This window comes from Lepidochelys kempii, chromosome 1, assembly GCF_965140265.1.
Source record: "Lepidochelys kempii isolate rLepKem1 chromosome 1, rLepKem1.hap2, whole genome shotgun sequence".
Classification (NCBI taxonomy): Eukaryota; Metazoa; Chordata; order Testudines; family Cheloniidae; genus Lepidochelys; species Lepidochelys kempii.
In genome coordinates this window covers 98670222-98697712 of record NC_133256.1, presented here as the reverse complement: position 1 = coordinate 98697712, position 27491 = coordinate 98670222, and the positions used below count along the sequence as shown (strand labels likewise).

At 39.6% G+C, this 27491-nt stretch overlaps 2 protein-coding genes across 2 annotated transcripts in view; one reads left to right on the top strand and one right to left on the bottom strand.

The window, feature by feature from the left end:
• UBAC2 (UBA domain containing 2) overlaps positions 1–27491 on the bottom strand; it is a 165429-nt gene that overhangs the window by 102916 nt on the left and 35022 nt on the right. The window contains exons 3-4 of the mRNA XM_073348554.1: positions 26935–27054; positions 26195–26301 (exon numbers count right to left, since the gene is read on the bottom strand). Of these exons, the coding sequence (XP_073204655.1) occupies positions 26195–26301; positions 26935–27054 (227 nt within the window). The remainder of the gene's footprint in view (positions 1–26194; positions 26302–26934; positions 27055–27491) is intronic.
• On the top strand, positions 19595–24962 carry GPR18 (G protein-coupled receptor 18). The gene is made up of 2 exons (XM_073348567.1): positions 19595–19674; positions 23437–24962. Exon 2 carries the CDS (start codon positions 23463–23465, stop codon positions 24453–24455), a length of 993 nt encoding a protein of 330 aa, XP_073204668.1. The 5' UTR covers positions 19595–19674; positions 23437–23462; the 3' UTR covers positions 24456–24962.

Sequence of the window (27491 nt, the reverse complement as noted above, 5' to 3'; positions counted from 1 at the left end):
TGGTGAATCCATGCTGGCTGTTCCTGATCACTTTCCTCTCATGCAAGTGCTTCAGGATTGATTCTTTGAGGACCTGCTCCATGATTTTTCCAGGGACTGAGGTGAGGCTGACTGGCCTGTAGTTCCCAGGATCTTCCTTCTTCCCTTTTTTAAAGATTGGCACTACATTAGCCTTTTTCCAGTCATCCGGGACTTCCCCGGTTCGCCACGAGTTTTCAAAGATAATGGCCAGTGGCTCTGCAATCACAGCCGCCAATTCCTTCAGCACTCTCGGATGCAACTCGTCCGGCCCCATGGACTTGTGCACGTCCAGCTTTTCTAAATAGTCCCTAACCGCCTCTATCTCCACAGAGGGCTGGCCATCTCTTCCGCATTTTGTGATGCCCAGCGCAGCAGTCTGGGAGCTGACCTAGCCTTCTCCCTGCCTTCTGGAAAGTTCTTAATTGGCCCCAGGTGTCTTAATTGATCTGGAGCAGCTGCCATTTCACTTATCCTGGTACCAGGGATTTGTTTAGCCTGGAGTTCATATATCTATCTCCCACTACTTTTCTGTAGCCATCTGGCCTTGCCCCGTCACAGTGGCTAAGCCGTGGCAAGGTTTTGGTGCGCTTTGTTTTGGTGCGCTTTGTTTTGATGCAATCAAGGCCTTTTTGTTGGAAAAAGGACAAAACTACCCCGAACTGGATAATGACAAATGGCTGTGTAAGCTCATGTTTCTAACTGACATCACCACTCACCTAAACGAACTCAACCTCCATCTCCAGGGTGCGGGGAAAATGGTTCTGGATCTTTATGAAACCTGGAAGGCATTTGTTGTAAAACTAGCAGTTTTTTCTCGGGATATTCGAACTTCGACTTTCCACTATTTCCAACACATAAGAGCTACTGACATATTGCTACTGACATATGCAACGAGATTGGCATATACATGCAAGAATTGGAATCAGAATTTTCTGACAGATTTCAAGATTTCCAGTGATTTGGCTCAACGATTTATTTTCTAATTAAACCTGAAAAGTTCAACGAAAGCAACTTGGATTTGTCTGTATTTCAGTAGATGGGTGTTGAAGATTTCGAAATGCAGCTCATTCAGTTAAAAAGCTCAGAATTGTGGGAATCAAAGATTGGAGATCTGCGGAGTGCACTTAAAGCTACAGAGAGAGATCATGGGGCCTTTATTCTGACCTGCTGGACATCCCTGCCAGTGAAATTTAACTGTTTGAAGAAAATTGCGTTTGCAACACTTTCAGCATTTGGATTCACATACCTGTGTGAACAGGTATTTTCACACATGAAATCTGTCCTCTGTCCCTCTCGAAGCTGGTTAACAACTGATCACTCAGAAGCCTGTGTGCAGCTTAAAGTATCCAAATATATGCCAGACATTGGAAAACTCAGCAAGGAAAAGCAAGGGCAAGGATGACGCTAAACTGGTAAGATCTGTATTTTAATTTAAATTTTAAATGAAGCATCTTAAACATTTTAAAAACCTTATTTACTTTGCATGCAACAATAGTTTAATTATATATTATAGAGAGAGACCTTCTAAAACGTTAAAATGTATTACTGGCACATGAAACCTTAAAAAGAGTGAATAAATGAAGACTTGGCACACCACTTCTGAAAGTTTGCTGACCCCTGGATTAGAGTAATGATCACATAAATGCTGCCATCTACTGACCACTATCCAGTATAACAGACCAGTGGACTAGTCCGTTTAACTTGCCATAGCATGACGCAGGCACTTCCAAACTCTCAGAAAGGTGAAAAACCCCCATTATGCACCTAGCCAGTTTAAACAGTTGTGCAGTGCTGCACATTGCAGAGAGTGAACAGAATTTCTGTTTCTCACCGGGAATTAGGTTATATCATGAAATGTGAGGTTTGATTGCCAATATTATTACAGAATTACAAATACTGTTAAAGGTTCTAACATCATTCATTTCAATTTAAAATCTAGCCAGGCTGTTTTTTCTCTTCTTTGGAACAAAAAAGTCACAAATTAACTATAATATATAGAAATATTAACGCTCTTATAGTCTGAATTTAATTTTTAATCTTTTATTTCATCTTTGTTCTCATGTTATGTGATAAACCTAAAAGGAGAGTGATCACTGTGACATACGAGTTGATATGTTATTCTCCTAACTCCAGACATAGAAATAATACATCCAAACAAATAGGATGAACACACTCAGTAGATCATAAGCTTTGTAATGATACCTTACAAGAGACCTTTTGCAGAAAGCATATTCCAATTACATTATATTTACACTCATAAGCATATTTCCAAACATATGGAGTGCAATGTCACACCCTCCTCCTGAACTTACTGCCGGAGTCTTGGACACTGTCCATGGCAGAGGCAGTACATGTAAAATTCCAGTTTGTCTCTGGTCACACACCCTCCCAGTACCTTTAAACCCTACGATGTCATTCTTAGGTGTCCTAGCAAAGTTCTGGGTTCCTGGTCCCTGGGTGCCTGAAAACATGTTGGGGTGCAGTATTGCTAACAGTATTCAGGTAGCAATATCGGTTAAAGTGTAGGTGTCTTGGCATTTAGCCACCAATGCCATGAGGCAGCGTGCCTCAGTTTCCCCTTCCACACAGCAGTGTTGGCCTGCTATGCTTCTGCTGCTGTGCCAAGCTCTAAGCATGTTTACAGGTATAAGCTGAAAAGCAACATGCTTGTGGGACGGTCTGTTACCATCCCTAGCATGTACAAACGTTTTTTCCATAAATGAGGTAGGTTCCACATCTTTAAAGGGTTTACCATTAGTATTAACTCCCTTGTCTTGACCCAAAGATGAAGTAGCAAAAGACACAAGATTAACAGTCAATTTATGACAGACAGACTTTGTTCACAGTTTGGCTTGTTCAGTGTCTATTCCATTTTTCAATCTCTTTGTATACCATGGTAGGTTCTCAGATACAGATTCTTCTGCCTCTTTGTAGAAGGCACTCAATTCAGGCATGTGTTTGAGGTTTTGGCAAGAAAAGCAACCATGCAACCATGCCTGCCCTCAGCCCCTCCCTCTGGAATCTCTTTCTGTTGGACCCCACCCCTTTGTGAAGCTTCCCAAATGCAAAGTTTTCCTTCTTCCAGCCTTGAAGAGGCAGTGTTATCTCTCACAAGGGTAGCAAGAACAACATTTTTCAATGGAGTGCTTTGGATTGGTAAGATTCCCTTGGTTACCCCACTCTCTGTTCCCAAAAAGTCAGCTGGGTGGACTCTCCCCTCCAGGAGATCTGAGCCCCAGTCTTCCCTAAAAACCTGATTTACAGGTGAGGGGTCTGGCATTTTAGATGCAGATCCTTCATCCTCCTCCTGGGGAAAAGCCTCACTACAAAAGGTGGGCAGACCCTCCTGTCCCCCCTCACCTTCCATCTGGACTTTGCTCTCTGGGCTTCCCTCTTAGGCAGACACTCCTTCCAAAAGGGAAGGTGACCCTGATCCAGCTGTGGGCTCACAGCTACCAGCTATGACAGACCCTTCACTGGCCACCAAAATCCCCCCTCCCCTTTCACTCAGGTTGGGCTTGCTTCCAGCTACAGAGTCCCTGGGGTCTGTTCCCACTGCAGCAGTCACCAGTCTTCCATCTCTGGGATACATATCTCTGTGCACCCCAGTGAAGAACCTGTCCCCTGCTGACCTGCAACTTCCTGGCAGTCAGCAGCTGGGAAGGCCTCCCTGTTATAAGGTGGAACATCACCTCAAGGAAGATGATCACAGAACAGGAGATGGCTCTATCCAGCCCTTCCCCTAGAGACCCGCCTTGAGCCCCGAGGCTACAGGAACTGGTTAGGACCATTCCTGCCCCCAAAGCTGCATTCTCCACTGTTACAGAAATATTAACGCTCTTATAGTCTGAATTTAATTTTTCATCTTTTATTTCATCTTTGTTCTCATGTTATGTGAATTTAAAGAGGAATTAAAGAGACCCTCTCCTATTCCCCCAGCAGCACATGTGATTTCAGCCTCCCCCCCGGGGCTTTTAGCACAAGAGTCCTTCTTGCTGCTAACAAACCCTGGGACAGATTCTGCCACGTCAAAAAAATCATTCCCCAGTAGAAACAGTGCAAAATTGTGTGTTACTGCTGCAACAGTCAGTTTAGCCTGCAAATCACCAGTTTCCATGTGTACCATAGCTAAAGGTGCAAGGACTTTGTAACATCCCACCAATTCCAATTCTGCCATTTTTCCTGGTAACAAATCCTTCTCCTGGATCAGGTCCCCCCTGACCATGGAAATTTCTGCCGCAGTGTCTCTCCATCCTTGGAGCACTTTGCCATTAAACTTAACAGCGTGCACATGCTCAGTGCTTGGTTGTGTAGAAGCAACCTTTACAAATCCTGTGTGGAAAGAGGCAGCAGCCTGGGATACCCCTATGCTCCGAGAAGCAGCAGCTTGAGTTACGCCGCCTGTTCCCACTCAGCCAAGGACATTTATTCCTCAGGTGCTCAGTGGACTTACAGCGACAGCACTTTCTGGGCTTCTCTGCTTGTACAGGAGACGTGGGCCGAGTAATGGGGGATGGGGAGGTGAACGCCTAGCCTCCTTTTTCCCGGGGTAAAACGGTGATTCTGCTTTCCACCCATCTTGTACCCCTCTGCCGGTGGTTTATGTTTAACTGCAGCTTGTGATTGCTCGTCAGAGCCTGCAAACCCAGCTAATTCCCCAACTGCAATCACCTTTTTGTCCCACAAATACTGTTTTACATCATCACTGCACATATTCAGGAACTGTTCCTAAGTAACCAAATCACACATTTCTTCAAAGCCTGTAATGCCTTTTCCCCTTACCCAAACAAATCTCTCATTTCATTTACATAAGGCACATTACTCAATCCAGATCCCCTCTTACAACTCCTGAATTTAACCCTGTAGGTTTCAGGTGTAATCTGAAACTGTTTCAAAACCAGTTCCTTAAATTTACCATCGTTTGAAGCATCATAAATAGGCATCTTATGGAATATGTCCAGAGCTCTCCCAGTCAATTTTGCAACTAAAGTGGTGATTTTTTGATCTTCAGGAATTGCATGGAGAGTGCACAGTCTCTGAAAGGTGATGAAATATTCAGCAATATCATTGGATTCATCATACTGTGGACATAACCGCTCCCATTTATGGATTTTGGGGGAAGTAGAGCCAGATGCTGAAGGGTTGTGTCTCTTCCACTCCATTACAGCCAATTCATGCTTCTGTGTCTCAATTTGGGCCTGCATTTCTCTGTCTTAACTCCAGGGCAGCTTTTTGTGTTTCAATTTGAGCCTGTTTCTGGGCCTCCATGGTTTCCCTGGCCACAGCTGCTTCTTTGAGCCTCATTTCTGCCTGCCACATTTGAAACTCACGGTCCTTTGCCTTGTCTTCCACTTTCAGTCTGGCCAGCTCTAGTTTTGTAGCTGTCTCACTGGTAGTCATTTTCTTGCTTTCTTGTGCTTATTTCCCTCACTCGAAATAAACAAACAGAAAATAACAAACCAGTAACCACTCTGTCTGTTCTCCAGCCACCACACGCAAAACTCACTTAAAATCACCACCAGTGTCTCAAAGCAATCAGCTGTGCACAGATCCTGTTTGACTACACCACCATGACGGGTTTGGTCACAGAGACCCCCTTGGGACTATCAACTGATGTGCTGAAACTACCTCTGAGCCCATTTTCCCTGACAGTTTGGGACTCCAGAACCCTGTCTTGTTGAGCCAGACATGCAAGCCTGCTGCATCACAGACCCCGGGTCTGAACTACGTCCCCAAAGCTGCAGGCTTTAACTGAAAACCACTCAGCAGGTACTCCTGTCTCCAGCACCCAGACACCCAGCTCCCAATGGAATCCAAACTCCAAATAAATCCGTTTTACTCTGTATAAAACTTATACAGGGTAAACTCATAAACTGTCCACCCTCTATAACACTGGTAGAGAGATATGCACAGCTGTTTGCTCCCTCAAGTATTAATCACTTACTCTGGGTTAATAAACAAAAGTGATTTTATTAAGGATTTAAGTGGTTTCAAGTAATAACAGAGAGAACAAAATAAGTTACTATGCAAAATAAAACAAAACATGCACGTCTAAACCTAATACATTAAGAAACTGAATACAGGTAAATATCACCCTCAGAGATGTTCCAATAAGCTTCTTTCACAGACTAGACTCCTTCCTAGTTTGGGCCCAATCCTTTCCCCTAGTACAGTTCATGTTAGTTCCAGCTCAGGTGGTAACTAGGGGATTTCTCATGACTGCAGCCCCCTTTGTTCTGTTCCACCCCCTTTTATAGCTTTGGCACAAGGCAGGAATTGTTTGTCTCTCTGGATCCCCATCCCTCCTTCTAAATGGAAAAGCACCAAGTTTAAGATGGATTCCAGTTCAGGTGACATGATCACATGTCACTGTAAAACCTCCTTCTTCATACCCTAGTAGCTGGAAGACACCTACACAGGAAGGCTTGAAGGTAAACAAACCCCATTCACAGTTCATGGATTCTGAGGCACACATAATGGCTTCCACTTAACATGTTTACATTAGTAATACAAGTTTATATCTTATTATCCTAACTCCAGACATAGAAATAACACATGCAAACAAATAGGATAAACATACTCAGGAGATCATAAGCTTTGTAATGATATCTTACAAGAGACCTTTTGCATAAAGCATATTCCAGTTACATTATATTTACACACATAAGCATATTTCCATAAATATATGGAGTGCAACATCACAGTAACCTCCATTTATTGTGAAACAAGAGTGACCAGATGGGGATGTATTCCGGAATCCCCAGGGCAAAGATAAAGAAGTGTTAACATATGGGAAGTTCTTGGGGATTTTTTTGGAGAAGGCTAAGTAGACAAGTGCAGGCTGGGCTTAGGTAGCTCATGTTCACCAAATTCTAATTTTATCCTAAGCCATGTCTACATTAATTTTTCAGAATATTGTGGAATAAACCATTCTGGAATACATCCCCATCTGATCGCTCTTGTTTCAGAATAAATGGAGGTTACCTATCTGTAACTACAGGTACTTCAAGATGTGTGGTCCCTATCTGTATTCCACACATAGGTATGAATGCGTGCCCTGTGCTCGAGTCTGGAGAGTCTTAACAAGCAATAAGAAAAGGAGTACTTGTGTCACCTTAGAGACTAACCAATTTATTTGAGCATGAGCTTTCGTGAGCTACAGCTCACTTCATCGTCCCTCCTCACGCTCCAGACAAAGGGCATAAGAGGCAGTGTGGGCTGATGCTACTCCAGATTCTGTTCTTACCATGAAGCCAATAGGCTCTGAAGCAGGGTGGGCAGGGGGCAAGTAGTGGAATACAGACATGGACCACACATCTCAGAGAATCTCCAGTTACAGGTAAATAAACTCTATTTCTTAAAATGTCTATCCCTATGTGTAGGTCACACATGGATGACTGACAACCAGTATTCAAACCAGAGGCAGGTCTGAGGATGTCAGCAGTAAAGGTGCTTGAAGAACTGCAGTCCCCACAACTGCATCTGCAGCAGAGACCTGAACTAGTGTGTAATGTTTTGTGAATGTGTGAATAGAACTCCAGGTAGCCACTCTGAACACGTCCAGTATCGGCACCTCCTGTAGAGATGCTGGGGAAGCAGCTTGTGCTCTTGTGGAGTGTGCCCTTACCCCTTCTGGAGGAGGCATATGCATTCATTGGTAACACATGATGATGCAACCAGAAATCCATTCTGAGATTCTCTGAAAAGATATTTCTTGTCCTTGTGACCTTCTGCTATAGCAAGAAATAGTCTTGATGATTTTCTGATTGGTTTGGTCCCGAGAATAAAGTATTTTCTCTTCAACAGAAGCATGGGGTTTCAGGAAGAACATGGCTAAGTGGACAGGTTGGTTGGCATGGAATTCAGAAATTAATTTAGGGATGAATTTAGGATGAGGGTGAAGGGAGACCTTCTCCTTGTGAAAAATGGTAAAGCGTGAATCGGCCATGAGTGCTCCCATCCCATTCACCCTTCTGGTTGAAATAATAGCAACTAAAAATGTGACTTTCATGGAAAGGTGGGACATAGAGCATGTGGCCAAAAGTTCAAGTGGTGGTGAGTATTGACAGGACAAGACTGAGGTCCCACTGAGGTGTTTGGTTTAACCACTGACAGGTCCTAACTAGGCTCTTCAGGAATCTGTTGATGAGTGAATAAAAATGGAGCGTCCATCTACTGGAAGAAGGAAGGCACTAATCACTGTGAAATGGACTCCAAGGAGCTAAAGGAAAGACCCAAGTTCTTCAATGACAGGGGATAATCTAAGATGACTGAGGTATCTGCAGATTCTGAGGAAACAAGAGACAGACTTGTTGAAAGTCTCTGAGTAAGGATAAAAGGGGTACAAAAAAGAGGGTGATCTCATGGTAGGGGTCTACTACAGACCACCAAACCAGGAAGAAGAGGTGGATGAGGCTTTTTTTAAACAACTAACAAAATCATCCAAAGCACAGGACTTGGTGGTGATGGGGGACTTCAACTACCCAGACATCTATTGGAAAAATAACAAAGTAGGAAACAGATTATCCAACAAGTTCTTGGAATGTATTAGAGACAATTTTTTATTTCAGAAGGTGGAGAAAGCTACTAGGCGAGAGGCTGTTCTAGATTTGATTTTTACAAATAGGGAGGAACTGGTTGAGAATTTGAAAGCGTAAGGCAACTTGGGTGAAAGTGATCATGAAATGGTAGAGTTCATGATTCTGAGGAATTGTAGGAGGGAGAACAGCACAATAAAAACAATGGATTTCAAGAAGGCAGACTTTAGCAAACTCAGGGAGTTGATAGGTAAAATCACATGGGAAGCAAGTCTAAGGGAAAAAACAATTGAACACTGTTGGCAGTTTTTCAAAGAGACACTATTAAGGACACAAGAGCAAATTATCCCACTACGTAGGAAAGATAGGAAGTATTGCCAGAGACCACCCAGGCTTAACCAGGAGATCTTCAATGATCTAAAACTCAAAAAAGAGTCCTAGAAAAAGTGAAAAGAAAAGGAGTACTAGTGGCACCTTAGAGACTAACCAATTTATTTGAGCATAAGCTTTCGTGAGCTACAGCTCACTTCACTTCACGGCTGCTACTCTGAAACCTAGAAAAAGTGGAAACTCGGTCAAATTACAAAGGATGAATATAAACAAATAAACACAAGTATGTAGGGACAAAAGTAAAAAGGCCAAGGCACAAAATGAGATCAAACTAGCTAGGGACATAAAGGGTAACAAGAAAACGTTCTACAAATACGTTAGAAGCAAGAGGAAGACCAAGGACAGAGTAGGCCTGTTATTCAATGAGGGGAGAAAGACAATAACAGAAAATGTGGAAGTGGCAGAAGTGCTTAATGACGTCTTCGTTTCAGTTTTCACCAAGAAGGTTAGTGGCGATTGGACATCTAAAATAGTGAATGCCAGGGAAAATGAGGTAGGATCAGAGTCTAAAACAGGGAAAGAACAAGTCAAAAATTACTTAGACAAGTTAGATGTCTCCAAATCACCAGGGCCTGATGAAATGCATTCTAGAATACTCAAGGAGCTGACTGAGGAGATATCTGAGCCATTAGCAATTATCTTTGAAAAGTCATGGAAGACAGGAGACATTCCCGAAGATTGGAAAAGGGCAAATACCATCTATAAAGAAGGAAATAAGGACAACCCACGGAAGTACAGACCAGTCAGTGGAGATTGTGATAAGAGAGGGGACCAAAAATCAAGGTCTCTAAATTCTATGATGCCTGCATGAAGGCTCAGCTGGATGCCAGTAATAGAATGTTTGTGGAGGGAGCAGTCTTGGCCTATATGCCTGCCTGTGGCTCTCTCTCTTCGGAGCTGTGGTGTAAATTCCCAAGAATCGATCTAAAGCAGTGTTCCCCAAACTTTTTATGTTGCAACCCTCTTACCTATAATGCAATCTATCCATGCTCCCGCCAGGGCCGGGAGCGGAGTCAGGGGCCAGGAGCCAAGGCCAGAGCCGAAGCTGCAGCTGGGGCCATGGCCAGGAGCAGAGCCAAGCCAAAAGCTGGGTGCAGGTGCCGCTCCTGGGAGTAGGGCCGGAGCCGGACTGTGGACGGGGGCCGAGGCCGGAGCCTCAGCTGGGGACAGGGCTGGGGCTGGAGCGGAGTGAGGGCACAGCAGCGCTGAGTGGCACTCCCTCCCTGCCCCCCTGAATGTTCCTCTGTGCCCTCCTATGGGGACACACCTCACACTTTGGAGACCACTGATCTAGAATTCTTCAATGAGTGCAGAGACTCATTAGTATTATCACTGAACAAGTTTGAGTCAAATCGTAAATCCTCTGTGGTGTTCTGCACCTCCCTGGGGAACCTCAAAGAGTGAAGTCAAGAATCACACCTCCGAACCATAACAGTGGCTAGCTCTCTAGATGCTGTGTCCACTGCATCCACCTCAGCTTGCAGGAATGTTTCTGCTGCTAGTCAGCCTTCCTGAATGAAGGATTGAAATTGGGGTCTGTCTTTCAAGGGGAGGTTTGTCTTAAAGTCTGCCAATCTAGAGTAATTGTTAAAATCGTATTTCACTAATGAAGTCTAATAGTTAGTGATACAGAATTGCAGGCTCACAGAGGAGAATATTTTTCTTCCCAAAGGGTCCAACCTCTTTGAGCCCTTGTCAGATGGGGCGGTCTTAAGATGTTGTAACCTTGCTCTTTCCATGATGCAGTAATCATCTTAATGCATTGCAGGATGCCCCATGTAGATGCAAAGATTGGATTTTTCCTTAAGGATGTGGGTAGCCTCTTAAGATACATAAAAAAAAAAGAGAGGGAACCAAATGGCATAGCTAATCTTTTTCAATCTCAAACCAGGCCTATGCGTATACAGAGTTACTGGGAGGGAGTGAGGGGGAACCACCTTACAATAGGACACATTTGGAATGCTACACAATATAGACAAATCTAGCAACCTCATATCTCCAGTTCCCCTGGATTTTTTAAGGGTCTTGTGTGACAAGCAAGCCTGTGTTTTATCCCATATAAATTTCATGATAAGCCTATTGATTTGAGCAAGGGAAAGACCTTGAAACATAAAAGGCTAATGGTTTAAGTCAATCTTGGACAGATACTCATTTTTGCTATTTTTATTCTCCCCAGAAAGGACAGAGAGAGGAGACACCACCTCTTTACATCCTTGGAAATTTATTTTAATGTATAGTCCATATTTATAGAAACACTTTTGGGAAGATTAGGACAAATTTTAACACTTAGATAAGTTATTTTCTTGCATATTTGAGATGGAAAATGCTGAAACTTTTGGATATATGCATTGCAAGAGATCTTTCCAAAAATATCAGCTACATTCAGTAATGATGGGATTGAGGAGGATGAATTCTTCAATGGTACAAAAATGTTGCCAGCATATAAACAGATTTTGTATTCTTTCCTGTTTACGGTCCCACTTTCAATGGCTGAGGGCTGGCATATGTACATTGTCAGTGGTTCAAGAGAGACATTAAAAAAGATGGGCGAAAGCGGACAGCTCTGTCATGTCCCTTTTTCTAGATGAAATGTGGGAGAAATAATTCCATTAGTTGATAATGAAGTGTGGGGACAATCGTATAATACATTGACTCAATTCAGGAATACTGGTCCTGATCTGACTGATTTTTTTTTTTTTAAATCAGAAGCTCTCTTTGCATCTAGAGATGAGGCTATGGAGCAGCGGTTCTCAACCTATTTACCATTGCGGGCCACATATGCGGTCCGCAATGTGTTACGTGGGCCACAGATTGAGAACCATTGCACCAGACACACAGTGGTCCATCCAGTCCTGGGCTGCCAGCCTGCCCCTTCCCCTCAGGGACAGACCCGCACCACATGCCACACCGACCCCCTGCTCCCTGCCAGACCGGAGCAACCAATTTTGGGCCACAGCTGTGTGCTAAATGGAGCCACAGGTTGAGAACCACTGCTATGGAGGGAACATCTGATATCTGAGCTTGCTGGATCAAGTGAGCAAATTTTCTCATATTAACAACAGCCAATCTTCCTTTAATAAAACCAACCTGACGTGTGTATAAATGATGTGATGATGGTATTCAGTCGTGTCGCTAACATTTTTACAGTTATTTTGCAATCTGTTTTATATAGAGATATGGGGCGGCAACCACCTTTGTTATTTTATTCTTACTATTGTTATTCTTTAAAATGAAGGTAATTAAAGTAGTTATGTCACAAGACATGGTTCCTTTTTGGAATGTTTAAGTGAAGACTTTTGAAAGAATAGAAGATAGCAGATTACAAAATGTTTTGTAGAAATCTGCCAGAAAGGCATCACTCTCAGGAGCTTTGCTGGAATTCGTATATTTATAGCCTGTTTGATCTCTTGTGTTGTGATAGCTTTATCCACAAACTACACTTGTTCTGAACATAGGGTATGAAAAGGTAGGTTTTCGATGAAATGATCGAATTGGTCGACTGCTTTATATAAAGCTTGATATAATTAATCAATTTAAACAATTCTATCTGTTGTTTCAAGGACAACACTCCCATCTTCTTGTAATAAGGAAGAAATATTGCTGGCAGATAGTTCCATCTTAAGTGTTCTGATAAGTAGTTTACCTGCTTTATCTCCCCATTCTTAATACCTTTGTTTGACCCCGTTGAGTCAAATTCAACCTGGCTGGATAAGTATTCATTATAGTTATATTTGGCATTGATTAAAGAATGTAGGAGATTTTCATTATTGGGCTCAGTCTTGTGCATTCTCTGCAACTCATCTAGTTCCTTGTCCAGAGAGTCTAGTAACATGAGTTCCTCTTTTCTTTTGGGAGGCATACTTTATGCACTCACCCCTTATGATAGCTATCAGAGCTTCCCAAAAGATTGTATCTGAGGTAAATAAGTGCTTATTTTCTTGTATAAAGTTAGAGATGACTGAATCAAGTGCGGAACAAAAACTTTGCATCTTTCAGTAGCAGAGTGCTCAGCTTCCACCGAGAACAGTGGTTCTCAAATTGTGGGGCAGGACCCCAAAGTGGGTCATGACCCCGTTTTAATGGGGTCGCCAGGGCTGTCATTAGACTTGCTGGAGCCTGAAGCCGAAGGCAAAGCCCGAGCCCCACTGCCCAGGGCCAAAGGCAAAGCCCAAGAGCTTCAGCCTTGGGTGGCGGGTCTCAAGTTACAGGCCCTCCGCCTGGGGCTGAAGCCCCTGGGCTTCAGCTTTGGCTCCCCCGCCTGGGGCGGTGGGGCTCGGTGGTTGCCATTGCCCCTTCCCATCCCACGTGCGCAGGGCAGAAGGGCGTGGGTGGGCTCAGGCTTCAGTCCTCCCTCCTAGGGTTGTCTAGTAATTTTTGTGGTCAGAAAGGGGTCGCAGCACACTGAAGTTTGAGAACCCCTGACCTAGAAGATTTTAATGATGTGTAACCAGCATCTATGGTAAGTATAACTGGAGCATGATCTGAAATTAATTTATTATCAATAGCTACTTCTAGGCATCTTGCAATCAGTTCTGAAGACACAAGAAAAAGTCAATTCTGGAGTAAGAAGAACGTAATGTAAAGTGATCCTCCTTGGGGTGTCCCTATCTCAACATATTTTTTTTAAAAAATTCATTCATTAATAAACGAGGGTTGGCCTATTGTGCTTTGAAAGCTGGGTCTCATGTAATTGGATCTGTCCGATGTCTATCTAGTGTAGCACTCCAGTCACCTCCCAGTATTACAGGATTGCCTTTTTAATTGGAAAGAATGTCTGCAATGTCTTTAAAAAATTCAGAATTACCTCCACTTGGACTGTAAATGCTTCTTAGAATTAAGATTTTTGAGTTGAAACAGCCTTCAAGAACGTATCTTCCTTTGTGATCACACCAAAACGGTATATATTGAAAGTCATATTTTTATGAGTTAAAATGGATGTGCCTCTGCTCTTAGAATTCAATGATGAATGATATTCAACACCTAACACATCATCTTGATTCTATCGGCATATATTTCTGCTACATGAGTTTCCTGAAATAAAGCTAGATGGCACCTATTTTTTTTTTAAATCTGAGGTGTCTCAGGATTTTAATTCTTTTGAAAGGTTGATTAAATCCTATTACATTCCAGGAGCACACTCTAAGAAAATTCATGGCAAAGTTTTAAATGATATATTAAGACATAAAACCTAATTCTAAAGAGATGCATTTTCCCGTTAATATTGTAAAATTACATCTGTAGGGTACCATCTGTATTTATACATATTAGATACTGGTTAGTTTTAAATGAATGTATGCCTTCAATTAAGCCTCTAAGAATGTCAGGTATACAAAAAGACTTACGTTAAATATCATGTGTCTTCCAAAGTTTATTTGTAATAGAAAACAAAAAAATAGACTTAAAATATATTTGCATGTAGAGATGTTTAGACTATTATTAGATAATATAGGATGGGGGGAGTGGATGGAACTGAAGGCATCGGGGATCAGAATGTGCACACACTGGCTTGTTTTAAGTCAAATATTACCCTGTAAATATCACTGGGTATTCTAGAACATGGATAAGATATTCCTGCCTACAGAAATTTTTATGTATTCATAAAGACTCATCACATGTAAATTTACAATTGATTTGGTAAATCAAATATAAAATAGTGTAAAATCTAAATATGAAAAATACAATTAAAATTTTGTTAATAGTATGTCAAATACCATGTACATAATTGAATAACTAGTGCTATTTAAGGTTTAGGGTTATAGTCCACTTTATGTGTCAGGAGTATTGACTTTTCCAAGGGACTTGTGGTTACCATAATACAATCCATCAGAGACAGAACTAGCAAAGGTATTTTGTCTAGCAATGCAAGTTGTGATGATTAGTGAAGATAATACTTCAGTCATTAGATGGTGCTATATACCCCAGAAAAATGTTAAACTGTTACTCAATGCATTGCAGAGTTATACAGTTGTTATTGCTCAATTCCAAAGGAGATCAACAGAAGAGTTCAGCCTAACTGATTATCTACTAGGAGCTGGAAGATTATATAAGCAAATGTTACTGTATCTATAAGTAGGGTGACCAGATAGCAACTGTGAAAAAACGGGACAGGAAGTGGGGGGTAATAGGCACCTATATAAGAAAAAGTCCCCAAAACAGGACTGTCCCTATAAAAATGGGACATCTGGTCACTCTATCTATAAGGATACATAGGAAAACAAACTGATTTTTAAACTTGAGGCATGTTTTTTATGATAATAAAATCATTCCGTTATTTTTTGCCAATCCTGGTCTCAGTCTTTCAGGTGTCTGCCAAGCTACAGATGCATTTTTACAAACTCTTGTGGAGCCTAATATATCCATAGTGAGGGTGGATGGGTACTTGATGCTCTTTTCCAGCTCTCTCCACCCCCAAAGCAGAATGCAGAAACAGTAGAAACACGTACGGCAGACATTCTCAGAAATCTGCCAACAGCAGAACTCAAACTCACAGTTGGTGAGTATGGTTCAGGTTCAAAGGCTGCAGGATATTGCCCTTAGCTACTCAGTGACTCTGTCATGTGCATCTCTTGCTTGCCACAGATAAGCAGTCCTATAAAGCACCTATAAAGTATGCACAAATCACTCTCTGGTTCACTGTCCAAACTTGAGCCACCCTGGAGAGACAACTTTCATCCCAAATAACTTTTGAAATATTGCTTCCCCCAAAAGGGCAGCGGATGCTGGACAACAGCAGACTTGAACCCCAACTGTGTGATATCAGTTTGGGGTGGATCAGAGCAACAGTTTGAGCCCCAGCTGTATGCAAAAAAACTATAAGAACTGTAAAAGGTTGATGTCATGTGATTTTTATAAGGGGCACTATATCTTACGAAGCCCTTGCTCAAACCACCCCAAATTTAACCACTAACCCCACACCTATCCCAAGCCCTAATGAGGCACAGCAAATTTCAAGATGATCTGAGCATGCATGTGGGTTATAATTCATTTAGAAAAATCAACTGTTAAACAGTAAACTAATCTCAACTACAGTGGTGTTTACTTAAAACAGATTTCAGGTTAAGTTTTCAACAAGTAAAGGCTGTGGTTAGTGCCCAATGAAGGTACGTGAACTCACCCACAACAACAAGCTTGGTAATAGTTAATAGATTGGGATATTGGAGACAGGCGTTTCCTGCACAGTTGAAGAACTGGCCTGAATAAGAAGTTTGAGTCTCCGCTTTCTTTCTGAGGGACACATTAAGCCTAATGGTGGTAAACTGAGAGAGAAGGAAAACATGCAAGATATAGCTTGTTTCCTACTAGGCTGAAGCTGTAGATAACTGCTCTCTTCAGATGCAGAACTCTCTGTATCCCCTGTGAAGCTCACACAGCGCAACAAACAGGCCAGGTGACTAACCCATTATGAAACTACTCCCCTTTTACTATGCTAGGAATACAGCAGTATGACAGGGAGAGAAAGAAACTAACCATGAGTTGCTTCCTTCCAGTGAGAATGACCGCATAAAGATGATCCCCAACAAAACCATATTCTTCCCTCACAGTAATTTCACAATCATGATGACAAGGGAAACAAGACTGAGTGGGGACCTGATAACAGTCTTCAAATATGTAAAGGGCTGTTATAAAGAAGACTGAGATCAACTGTTCTCCATGTCCACTGAAGGTAAAACAGAAAAGAATAGGATTAAATCTGCAGCAAGGGATATTGAGGTTAAATATTAGGGAAAACTTTCTAACTCTAAGGATAGATAAGTACTGGAATAGGCTTCCAAGGGAGGTTGTGGAATCCCCATCATTGGATGTTTTTAAGAACAGGCTGAACAAACATCTGTCAGGGAAGGTTTAGGCATACCTAGTCCAGCCTCAAAGCAGAGGCTGGACTTGATGCCTTGTATTTCTATGATTCCATGAAACACACAATACTGGGCATTTATTTTAATAGGAGCTAGAAGTAGGGGTAGGCAGCCAAAATATGCGCTTCTTCTCTTCTTGTTGACAAGAAAGTGGACCAAAAGAAGGAACCAAAACCAAGTAATTCCCACAACAGAAGGAGAACCTCTGGGGGGTAAAACATAGCCACCAACCCTCTCACTCTTAGCACATCACCACATTTAGGGCATGTCTTCACTGCAGAGTTAACCTGGAAGATTAGCAACCTGATCTTAGTACCCACACTAGCCTAGCCCAGGACTGAACAGCCACACCACAAAGCCATACCAAAGTAACTGTGTCTTCACTGGTGCTGCACTCACCTAGGGCTCACTAGGGTTTCTGGGGGCATATCCCATGGTGCCTGGTGCTGCAGTACACTGAGCCACTCTGACTTTTTCCCAGAGAACTATGGGAGAATGCGTCTGTCCTTCTGAGTACATGCAGGGAATTAAGGGAAGGCACTGGAGAACTATCAACACTTGAGTTGTTTTGCCTGCATCCTCACTACAAAGTGGGCTGGTTACCAGCCCAAATGACAGCAGCATCTGGATTTCAGTTCCTATCCCAGGATGGGCCAGGAAGCCGAGTTGAAAGCACCATTAAATTCAGGTTAGAGACTTGTGTGTGTCAACAGGAGCCAGGTTAGAGAAAACACCCAGACATAGCTAAGGTAGCCAACCTGAGCCAAGATGTCAGTCACTACCCTACAACAAAGTCACCATCACAAGAGATGCCAATTAAAGTCCATCCCTTTAACCTTCTCTTGGCACTGTAGCATAGAGGAAGAAGATAACTTGAAACAAGATCTCTACACCCTTCACTGGTAGTCCAATGAGGCAACTACATGGCATCTTCAACTTCATCTCCTGCTCAACAGGAGAGAGAGTAAGGCCAGCCATTTTCCTCTAACATGAACAGCAACCTGAGGGAGCTCACTGCACAGCATCCCTCCCATCCCGAACTAAACACACAGCTGTTTTCCGTCCAGAGCCAGAATTAATTCTGTACTTGTTTTGCATTTTCCATTTGTTTATATGGTATACTGTATGCTACTTCTCAAATAAGAAAGTATTCTTGTGGGGGGAAGGAGGAGCTCGGCACCCTGGATACTCTCTTCCATGAGTTCTGCATAGGATCCAGCGTGACATAATGAATGCTGGAGACCAAGAAAAAGCATTTCAGGGAACTTTTACTCAGTCTGAAGATATCACACAGGTGATTCACTCCACTGTAAGTGAACTTCAGTGTTCTAACATTGTTGAACTACAACACCAACTGCCACCTTGCAACCCTTAAAACACACTAGTTTCTTAAGATGTTTAACATTTTATGATTAAGCAGTGTCTTAAAAGATACAATTTTACAAGCAATCACCACAAAATCATTTTTGAACAAAAGCTGCAGCATCCTGAGAAGCTGGGATGTATTAGGTGTCTAGGGGGGTTGACTGGCTAGAGTTTAATGCTTGTTTCATTTGGAATGACTTTGAAATTATCACATGCGTAGCTCAAGTTTAGTTCCTCTAAACTAGTTCCATATGAAACAGTTAAAGATATCTCACTCTCTGACTATACGACCATGCACACTGACGTGAGTGATGTAAATACCTATCCACTAAATTCAGGCTGAGGCCAACAACCCGTTTTCATAGAGAAGTGACAGGACTCTAGGTCTCTAATAGAATGCAGTGATGCAAATTAGGACTTTGATTCCACTTCACTAAGGCCCAAATCCTGCAGGTCTGTCTTGATCCTTACTTCTGAGAAACTCCTACTGACATTATTGAGAGATTTGCTAGAATAAAGATTAAGAACTACAGAATTTTTCACTATATGATGAGTGTCACTGTAATACATACAATAATTGCCAAATATCTAAAAATATACAAAAAATTTCAAAACAGATTTTATCTGGCCCTGATAAAGCAGTATAATTAACATGGGACATACTAAAGGGCTCATAACATTAAATTTTTTATTTGATTAAAAAAAAAAGATGTCATTTCTCTTGTCAAAGGAAATACTGAAAATACTGATGTTTCCCGTCATGTGCCTTTTATTAAAAAAAAATGATCCCCAGGTGTAAGAACAGTTTATAGTGTTTTTCTGGCAAGCTCTCAGATGATGGATATTTAGTATTATTTTAGAAAGCTATAAAAATATTAAAGCACCATTACTTTGCCAACAAGAAAATATAGATATAGATACACAATGCATACAAGAGATTCAAGCTTTCTATTTCAAATGTAATGAGTTTCTTTCATTTTCAGGCTGACTACCAGTTCAAGGCAATGCAAGTACAATGGGGATTTCCACAAGAGGAGATTATGGTCTGTGCAAAATATTTAAAACTCTATTTATCAGAAACTTCCTTTTAACCAAAACTTGGTTATTTCCCTCATGCAAATAATGTATTCAATAAACATCAATTATCCAAATATTTTTGATATTCCCAAAACACTTCAGCCAAAGGGAGTTAGTTGTATTACGTATGCTCTGCAAAGAAACTGATTTTAAAGACAGAAATATTATAAAAGTATACCTGCTGAAAAAATGTTAGAATTCTGTCAGCCGACAAACCTGGCAAGTTAAAGGACATGATCGGTCTACATACAAATACATATAAACCAATAAGAAATACCAGAGCTGGCTTCATTACGTCATCATTTCCTGACTATGCAGGAGGGTTTCTATTTTAGTAAGTTTAAGTTGGACAGACAGAAGCAAGTCTAAACCTTCTACAGATCAGAGAGTACAAAACAAGCATCACTGAAGTAACTTTATAGTGCATAAAGGTAAGTAATGTTTGATCAATTATTTTCATGTTGAGCATAAAAGTAACTTAGATGTCAATACTTATTATTCAGATTGACTTCCTTCTTTAAAAATATGAATTGTTCTACAACTAATAAAAGGAAGCTTAATTCCACTCCTAATAAGGACTTTAAATAACAGCTGCATTATATGACTGTAAATTCAAGCAAACAGATTTTGTTTTTTAACAACACATGTAGTCACAGTATTTTAATAATTAATTGAACCCTTCCATAAGTAACAGGTAAAAATCAATGTTGATGCTAAGTAGTTTAGATAGTAAAATGATTTGCATATACTGAATGGGCAAACCTACTGGACCTTGCTGATTACCATAAATACACCCAAACTACAGAAGATTTATGTGGACATTTGATGGAGGCAGAGAGATGGTAACCAAAAAAAAATAAAAAAAAAATGTATGCGTCAAGAACCCCAAAAAACTGAGCAACCATTCCAAAAGCAGTTTAGCTCTTTATAGATATAGATTTTATATATATAAGTGTACTAGCTCTCAGTCAAAATCAGGAAAAACCAATTCTGCCTTTGTCCTGAAAGTCCCAAAAACAGCACTCAGGTGAGCTTATCATCTTGACTAGTTGTTCACACACCACCCACAATTTAAAATATATATATATATAAAATGAATGACAATACTTGTATGGATCAGCAACAGGAAAGTCTTTTCACAATACCTTAAAAACCTCCACTAATCATTAAATCATATCATTTGGAAACCAGTGACCTCCTTTAAGACCTTTTGATAAATCCACTTATTCAGTTTAAACAGCTAAATATTCCCATCACTAAATATAGTAATGGGGGCAAAATTCTCAGCTCAGATGCACACAATGAAGATCTACATATACTGCTCTCTCATTGGTATTAATGGATATCCATGCACGCAGCAAAGGCTTGATTTCAGTCATAGTTGCATTTATTTATACATCAAACCTTCCCGCCCCCATCCCCAATATACGTAGGTATTTCTTACCTGTGTAGCAGACTCCTGACTGCATGCCAGACTCCTGACACACATTTTAAACCAAATAAGGTTGGGAATTAGGTCTTCAACAACAATTAAAAAATCCTTCGTTGTTTCAATATGTGCCTTCATTTACATGTCTCAGAATGGCACATCTAATAAACTAACTAGACCCTACAAGTAAGCTACAAGCCACAAGCAACATGGAGTATGGATGAGCAGATTTATGCATATACTACTATTGTACACTGCAATCATTATATTTATAAAATTGGTGTAGGAGCTCAGAAGTATATCACAGGCACTTAATCACTAGAGAGAGAAATCTAAAACGCATAAAGAGAAAGAAGGAATGAAAAGTTTGAGGATACACACTGCCTAAAATAAAAACAAAAATGTAACTGTTGCTGGGAGTGTTTTCGGGAGTCAGTTCCCAAACATGTTGGTATATTTCTCATAATACTGATTCATATTTATACTTATATTTTATTAACAGAATTTTTGTTATTTTTTTTGGTAACTTCTTAGGAAAAGAATATCTTTATGAAAACATTATCAAAATTGAATTGATTGATTGGTAGATAAGATTTCATCACTATGCTGCACATTAACAGAATCCTACTTTTGGGATGTGTCCCATCCTTCTTCTAATGTGCCTCAATATCTTTTAAAAATATTCCTTTTAATTTGACCCATCCTCTGGGCTGACCACTTCAGAGGCATTTCTGAAACTCCCTCCTTCCTTGTCACCACAATACACTACATAATTTTTCCATTCCGAATGTAATAGTCCATTTTACTTTATTGCCGTTACACTAACATTTTCACTTTAATGACTAAATCATCCTCAAATAATCAGCAACATTTTGTATGAATGAGAAAATTTCATTGAGACCAAGAGTATAGGATTTATTTGTGTGTATAATGAAATAAACTACAGTTCCATTATAGAGAACAACAACAAAAAGTGAGAGATATAAAACCACACATTTCAAGGCAGAAGTTAACCCTAACTGATAGGGATTAGGAAGAAATTTCCCATATAGACAGGTCATGTCATTATTGTTCAATATAGGGGTAGTCTCCTCAAAAGCATCTGTAACTGGCCATTTTCAGCCAGAATATTGGACTAAACAAACCATGGGTCTAATCTGGAAGCTCTGTATTAGTAAGTAAAGTAGATGGCAGACATTACAGTGAAAAGATAAAGATTAAAAAAAAAAATACAGAGAGTAACAGTGAACTAAATTACTCTTTAAATGCTTTTGTCACTTACAAGCCTAAAATGTCCACTGACACCTCATGGAAATTGCATTCCTCTGCTGCTTGGGAAAACCATGAGCAGTATCAGTCAGGAACTGGGAACTATTCAATTATTGGGGGTAAGGAGATCTCTCTCTCTCTCACACACACACACAGAGGGTACTGGGGGAGGAATAAAGTAGCAGTGATCCCAGCCCACCCACCCACCCCCCAAGTGTCAGGAGGCTGGGTCAAGGGTTGAGTAATAGAGAACCCTGCCATACACAAAGCAGCCAGGAGGCTGCAGGAACACTAGAACACATTCTTCTTTCCTTTCAGGAACTACGAAGCTGGGGGAGGGGTACAGTAGCACAGGCACACTGACAACCACCAAGAGGCTAAGGACGTCACATAGTAGACCACTGCACCAAAATAGGGTGGAGAAAGAAAGAAAGCTTCTTGTTCTCTTTCAGCAGCTGAGGTAGCAGCATGAAACTTCAGTTTTCAAACACTTATGACAAAGAGGCTGATACAAAAAATGCTGACCCTTTGCCCAGCAGCTTCCCACAAGGACACTGCCGTGAAATTTGCATGGTTCATTCTCCATTGCGAATTTTTGTATTAAAATAAAAGTTATAAATGTAGTCTTCTCACTAGTATGTATCTGGCAAATTTTTTTCAAACCCTGGGTATGGATACTATACTTAGAATCTAAGTAGGTATTAAGCTACCTTTTTCTTTTTTTCCATGCCTTTCATATGTTCTATTGGGAACTATGCAGTTTGTAGCTAAAATTCACAACTGATATTTTTCCTTGTGTATAGGAACTACACCAAATTTCATGTTTATTTGTTCTTTTTATTACTCAATTTTAGTAATTAATTTTTAAAACAAATATACTTTTGAGGAGTATTTTCTTTAGAAAAGGCTACTTACAGAATTTAAGGACAAGTAGAAGAGTTCTGTTTAATTTGCAACTGTTTAAAACAGCAAACTTCAGATACTGTAAGCTCATTAGAGCAGGGACTGTCTTTTTCTTCTGTGTTTGTATAGCGCTTAGCACAGTGGGATCCTGGTCCCTGGCTGGGACTGCTAGATGCTACAGTAACACAAACAAACAAAAAGTGAAACATAACAACATTCAGCAATCCCTGACTTCAAATTTTCTCATTATATTTAGGAAATCCTTTTACAAGACACATTTTTAATTAGTTAATTTTTTTTAAATCTATAATTATACTTTAATTTACTGTATTAAATAACACATCACTCCCTACAAGTTTGATACTATATGTAATCTCTTTGGGGTAGACATTATGTTGATAGAGTAAGCCTACCACGTTTTGGGAGTTACAATAATGTATTTTTATTTCTTGACTGCAATTATTTTTAAATGAGTTTTAAAAAATAATTGTGGTCAAGAAATAAGAACAACCTGTTTTGCTTCGATACAAATTTCCAACTCTAATTTTGATTGTAATTTTAATTACTCATTATTTACTTCATTTGTTCTTAGGGATCATGTTTTAAGAGGAAAAAAATATGAATGAATACCATCAGAATCAAAACATTATGCCAGGAAACTGGCACCCAGAAGAGTACAGGATTGCATCACTTGTCTTTTATAGTTTTATATTCATAATTGGATTGCTAGTGAACATCACTGCACTATGGGTCTTCAGCTGCACCACCAAGAAAAGAACAACTATAACAGTCTATATGATGAATGTTGCATTACTTGACTTATTTTTTATATTGTCTGTACCTTTTCGGATAACCTACTATGCAAAGCAAGCTTGGCCATTTGGAGATATATTCTGTCGGATTCTTGGTGCTTTCACTGTGTTTTATCCAAGCATTGCTCTGTGGCTGCTTGCTTTTATAAGTGTTGATAGATATATGGCCATTGTCCAGCCCAAACACGTCAAAGAACTTAGAAATACAAGGAAAGCTCTGCTAGCTTGCATTGGTATCTGGATAATGACCCTTGCATCAACTTCCCCTCTGCTATTTTTATATTCGGATCCAGATAAAGCCTCAAATTTTACTACCTGCATGAAGATGCTCGATATCATCCATCTAAAGGAAGTCAATATGTTAAATTTTTCTCGTTTGATTTTTTTTTTCTTGATTCCCCTGTTTATCATGATTGGATGCTATCTAATCATTATTTACCATTTTGTCCACGGCAGGACTTCCAAACTGAAACCCAAAGCTAAAGAAAGATCTATAAAAATTATAATTACTCTGATTGTGCAAGTGCTTGTCTGCTTTGTGCCCTTCCACATTTGTTTTGCCTTCCTGATGCTGCAAGACGAAGACCAGAGTTACAATCCGTGGGCAGCCTTTACCACCTTTCTCATGAATCTCAGTACGTGCTTAGATGTTATTCTGTACTACATTGTTTCTAAACAATTTCAGGCTAGAGTCATCAGTGTCATGCTTTATCGCAACTATCTTCGAAGTGTGCGCAGGAAGAGTTTTCGATCTGGGAGTTTAAGGTCACTAAGTAATATAAACAGTGAAATGATATAAAAAAAATCAGAAGATGCTTATAATGTGGCCAAGTGACTTTCACTGAAGTCTGACATTTCAACTTAGTTGTATTCAAGAATGCTCTGGAGTTTGCAATATTGGAACACATTAGATCTGTGGTAGCATAATTGTGGGAAAAGTGGAATACCAATGAGTTAAAATATGAATGTTTCATCAATGTGTTTTACATTTTTCACAGTAAATCCAGGAGAACTAAGATATTTATGATCTACCGTCTGGGGGAAGCAGGCAAATAAATATATTGTCCATGATGTACTGCCTCTCAATCAAATGTAAATATTTCCAGGTGTAAAAGAGTCAATGTCCATGCTAGTGTATATACAATTTAAATAAAGCACATGCAGCTCTGCAGAATTTTAGTGTGACCACTCGTTAACATATCTGCTTCTACATGATGCATTAAGATTTTATATTTACATGCTAGATAGTATATAAAATCAAAGTATCTATTATATTCACAAGTTCAGCTTTTTCCAGGAGAACAGAAACATGAACTGAAGAGAAAGTTTCTTTAATTGATATTTACATTTGGTTTACATAAAATCTCTTTTATGTAGCAGTATTTTGACACCCTAAAACTAATCAAATTATGTAATCATAAATAAAAAGTACATTGAATAGTAGAAGAGATAAATTATTCAAATTGTTAATTATTTCCTGTAAGTGTAATATACAACATCACTAATGTCTGGAATACCCTAAAGCTTAAACAGATAGTATATACTTTGTTCCCGAATAATGGATTTCATTTATACAGACATACAAATAGTGTACGTCCCACCTCTAATCTTTCCGAATACTGACACATTACAAGACCCTTATAATAGCTAACCTTAGAAGTCTAACAAAAAACACATTTTTTTAGTGGGCTAACTACAGTATAACTTTCCACATGCTTATGAGAATGTCCAATGTTTTTTTCATCAGATATACTAAGGATCAGAAACCGAAAGCCCTTACATTTGACATTAGAAAACAGTGACTATAAAATCTTTTCTTAATACCAAAGAGCATGCAGCATATGGAAACCCATAACTATGTGAGGTTGACCACACTAAAGCGTGAACCTAAATGCAAATACTGAGTTAGCCATCTAGTTTTCTGTTCTTATTATACAAATCTCAAAAGCAGCTTATTTGAAACTGAGCTCCTAAAGAATCTTAAGCTTTAAACACTTCACTCTTCAAATATGAAATGCAATACACATATACATAATGTCCTATAAAACTCAAGAGTTTTGAAATGTGAACTAATGAAGTACCTTCCAGTATGAAATGCATACAGTTTTGCATATTTTAAAAAGTGAGTTACAGTAACATTAGTTTTGTGCTTTTAGCAGCATAGTTAAAACTTAAAAGAGAGTGTGAAATAAAAACAAATATTCAAGAACACTGTATTGGGTAAAGCTTAAAAGATGCCAGCACTGCAAGGTAACTCCTTTTAGTTACTCCAAGACAGAGAAAAAGACAATGTCGCGGAATTGAAAGTCATCACGAAGTGGAAGTGTAATACTAAAAATATTTCAACTCTACTGCAGGTCATATTTGGAAAATAGTGTTATACAAATGAATATTAATGCCAAGAACATTTACGTTTTACAAAAAAGGACATACTGCATTTGAAGGGTTACATTAGTAGGTTATTTTACTCAAATCTGTGCTAAGTAATCCCTTGAAATAGTATCTAAGACAAAGCCAAGCCCATTAAGAACTACTTACAATCCAGAAGGCAAACTGCTGATGGTGATGCCAAATGCATATTGCACAGCTTCTACAAGGAGAAGATCAAACAAAGCAGACAGCATCCAGGAGCCCAGTAAAAAGGACTGAAAAGGAAAAAACAACACAGATAAGTCCCAAACATTAATTAATTAATTTAACTGGAGCTAGTTAATTCTATAAGATTAAACATATGGATGACATAAAGCTCTGAGGCAGAAGCTCTAATTTTTAAAGTTGAAAATGTCTATTTTAATAGCGCAATTAAGCGAAGTTTATTTCCTTGAGCATTACAGGACAATTTTACAACATGGGTTTACCAGACCAGTCTCTCTCATCTTCAAGAAGTATAAAGAAGTGGATTGTTCAATAAAATTCATTTTCACGGACCACATAAAACTTGCTGTACCCTACCAACATTTTTTTCTTCGATTGAGCCATTAGTTATAACATGAAAAAAAGCTAAAAATGTTCTGTGGTTATTCAATTGTGATTTATGGGTAAAAATACCAATTAAAAATACATTAATTGATTAATGGAAATAAAATCTCAATTAAGAATAAACCTTAACATAATATTTAAAATCCAACATGCCAGTCAAAAAAATTGGTTAGCTTATATAATATGAAACAAAGTATCTCTCCACAAAGACAACAACAAGATAAATATCTGACAATAATGTGAGACCAGAGGATTTAGCAATCATTGTGGGTATTGAAAATGATAGAAGTGGCACTTACTGAAAATTTTCGGCTGCCATATCGTCTTTCAAATATCCTAAAGTTATAAATGAGCAAGCTATTGCAGAATGCATCTTTCAGATCAAGACATACTGTTCTCCCAAATACAAGTCTCCAAATCTAAAATATAAAAGCACCAAGATATTTAATTCTCTCCCATCCTTCAGAGGATTTGTGTTTAGGTTTAACATAATACAAAAGAGGAGGAAACATTTAGTGACAACAGTCAGAGTAAATACAGTGGTCCGCATATTTCTTTAATCATTTTTCTGAAATGATTAGTAGATATTAGAAAGTTTGTTTAAAAAAATAGAACATTTTCAAGTAAAATTTTCTTTTTTAAACTATCTTACTATTCAAATCAAATCAAATCAACTCATCTTCAATAGTTCACATTTACAAATACTAATATACCAGGCTTTCCCCAGATACTTGCATATAGCAGTGCTGATAACAGAAAAAGATGGTTCCTTTCAACAGGGAACTGCTACCATTAACTATTTTTCAGCAGCATAAAGAAAATCAAGTGATTTTAGGACTCCCTTTAGGATGAACTG

What these genes read in the sequence shown, in the direction of transcription:
- GPR18 (XM_073348567.1), top strand. Translation starts at nt 23,463, where the DNA reads ATGAATGAATACCATCAGAATCAAAACATTATGCCAGGAAACTGGCAC.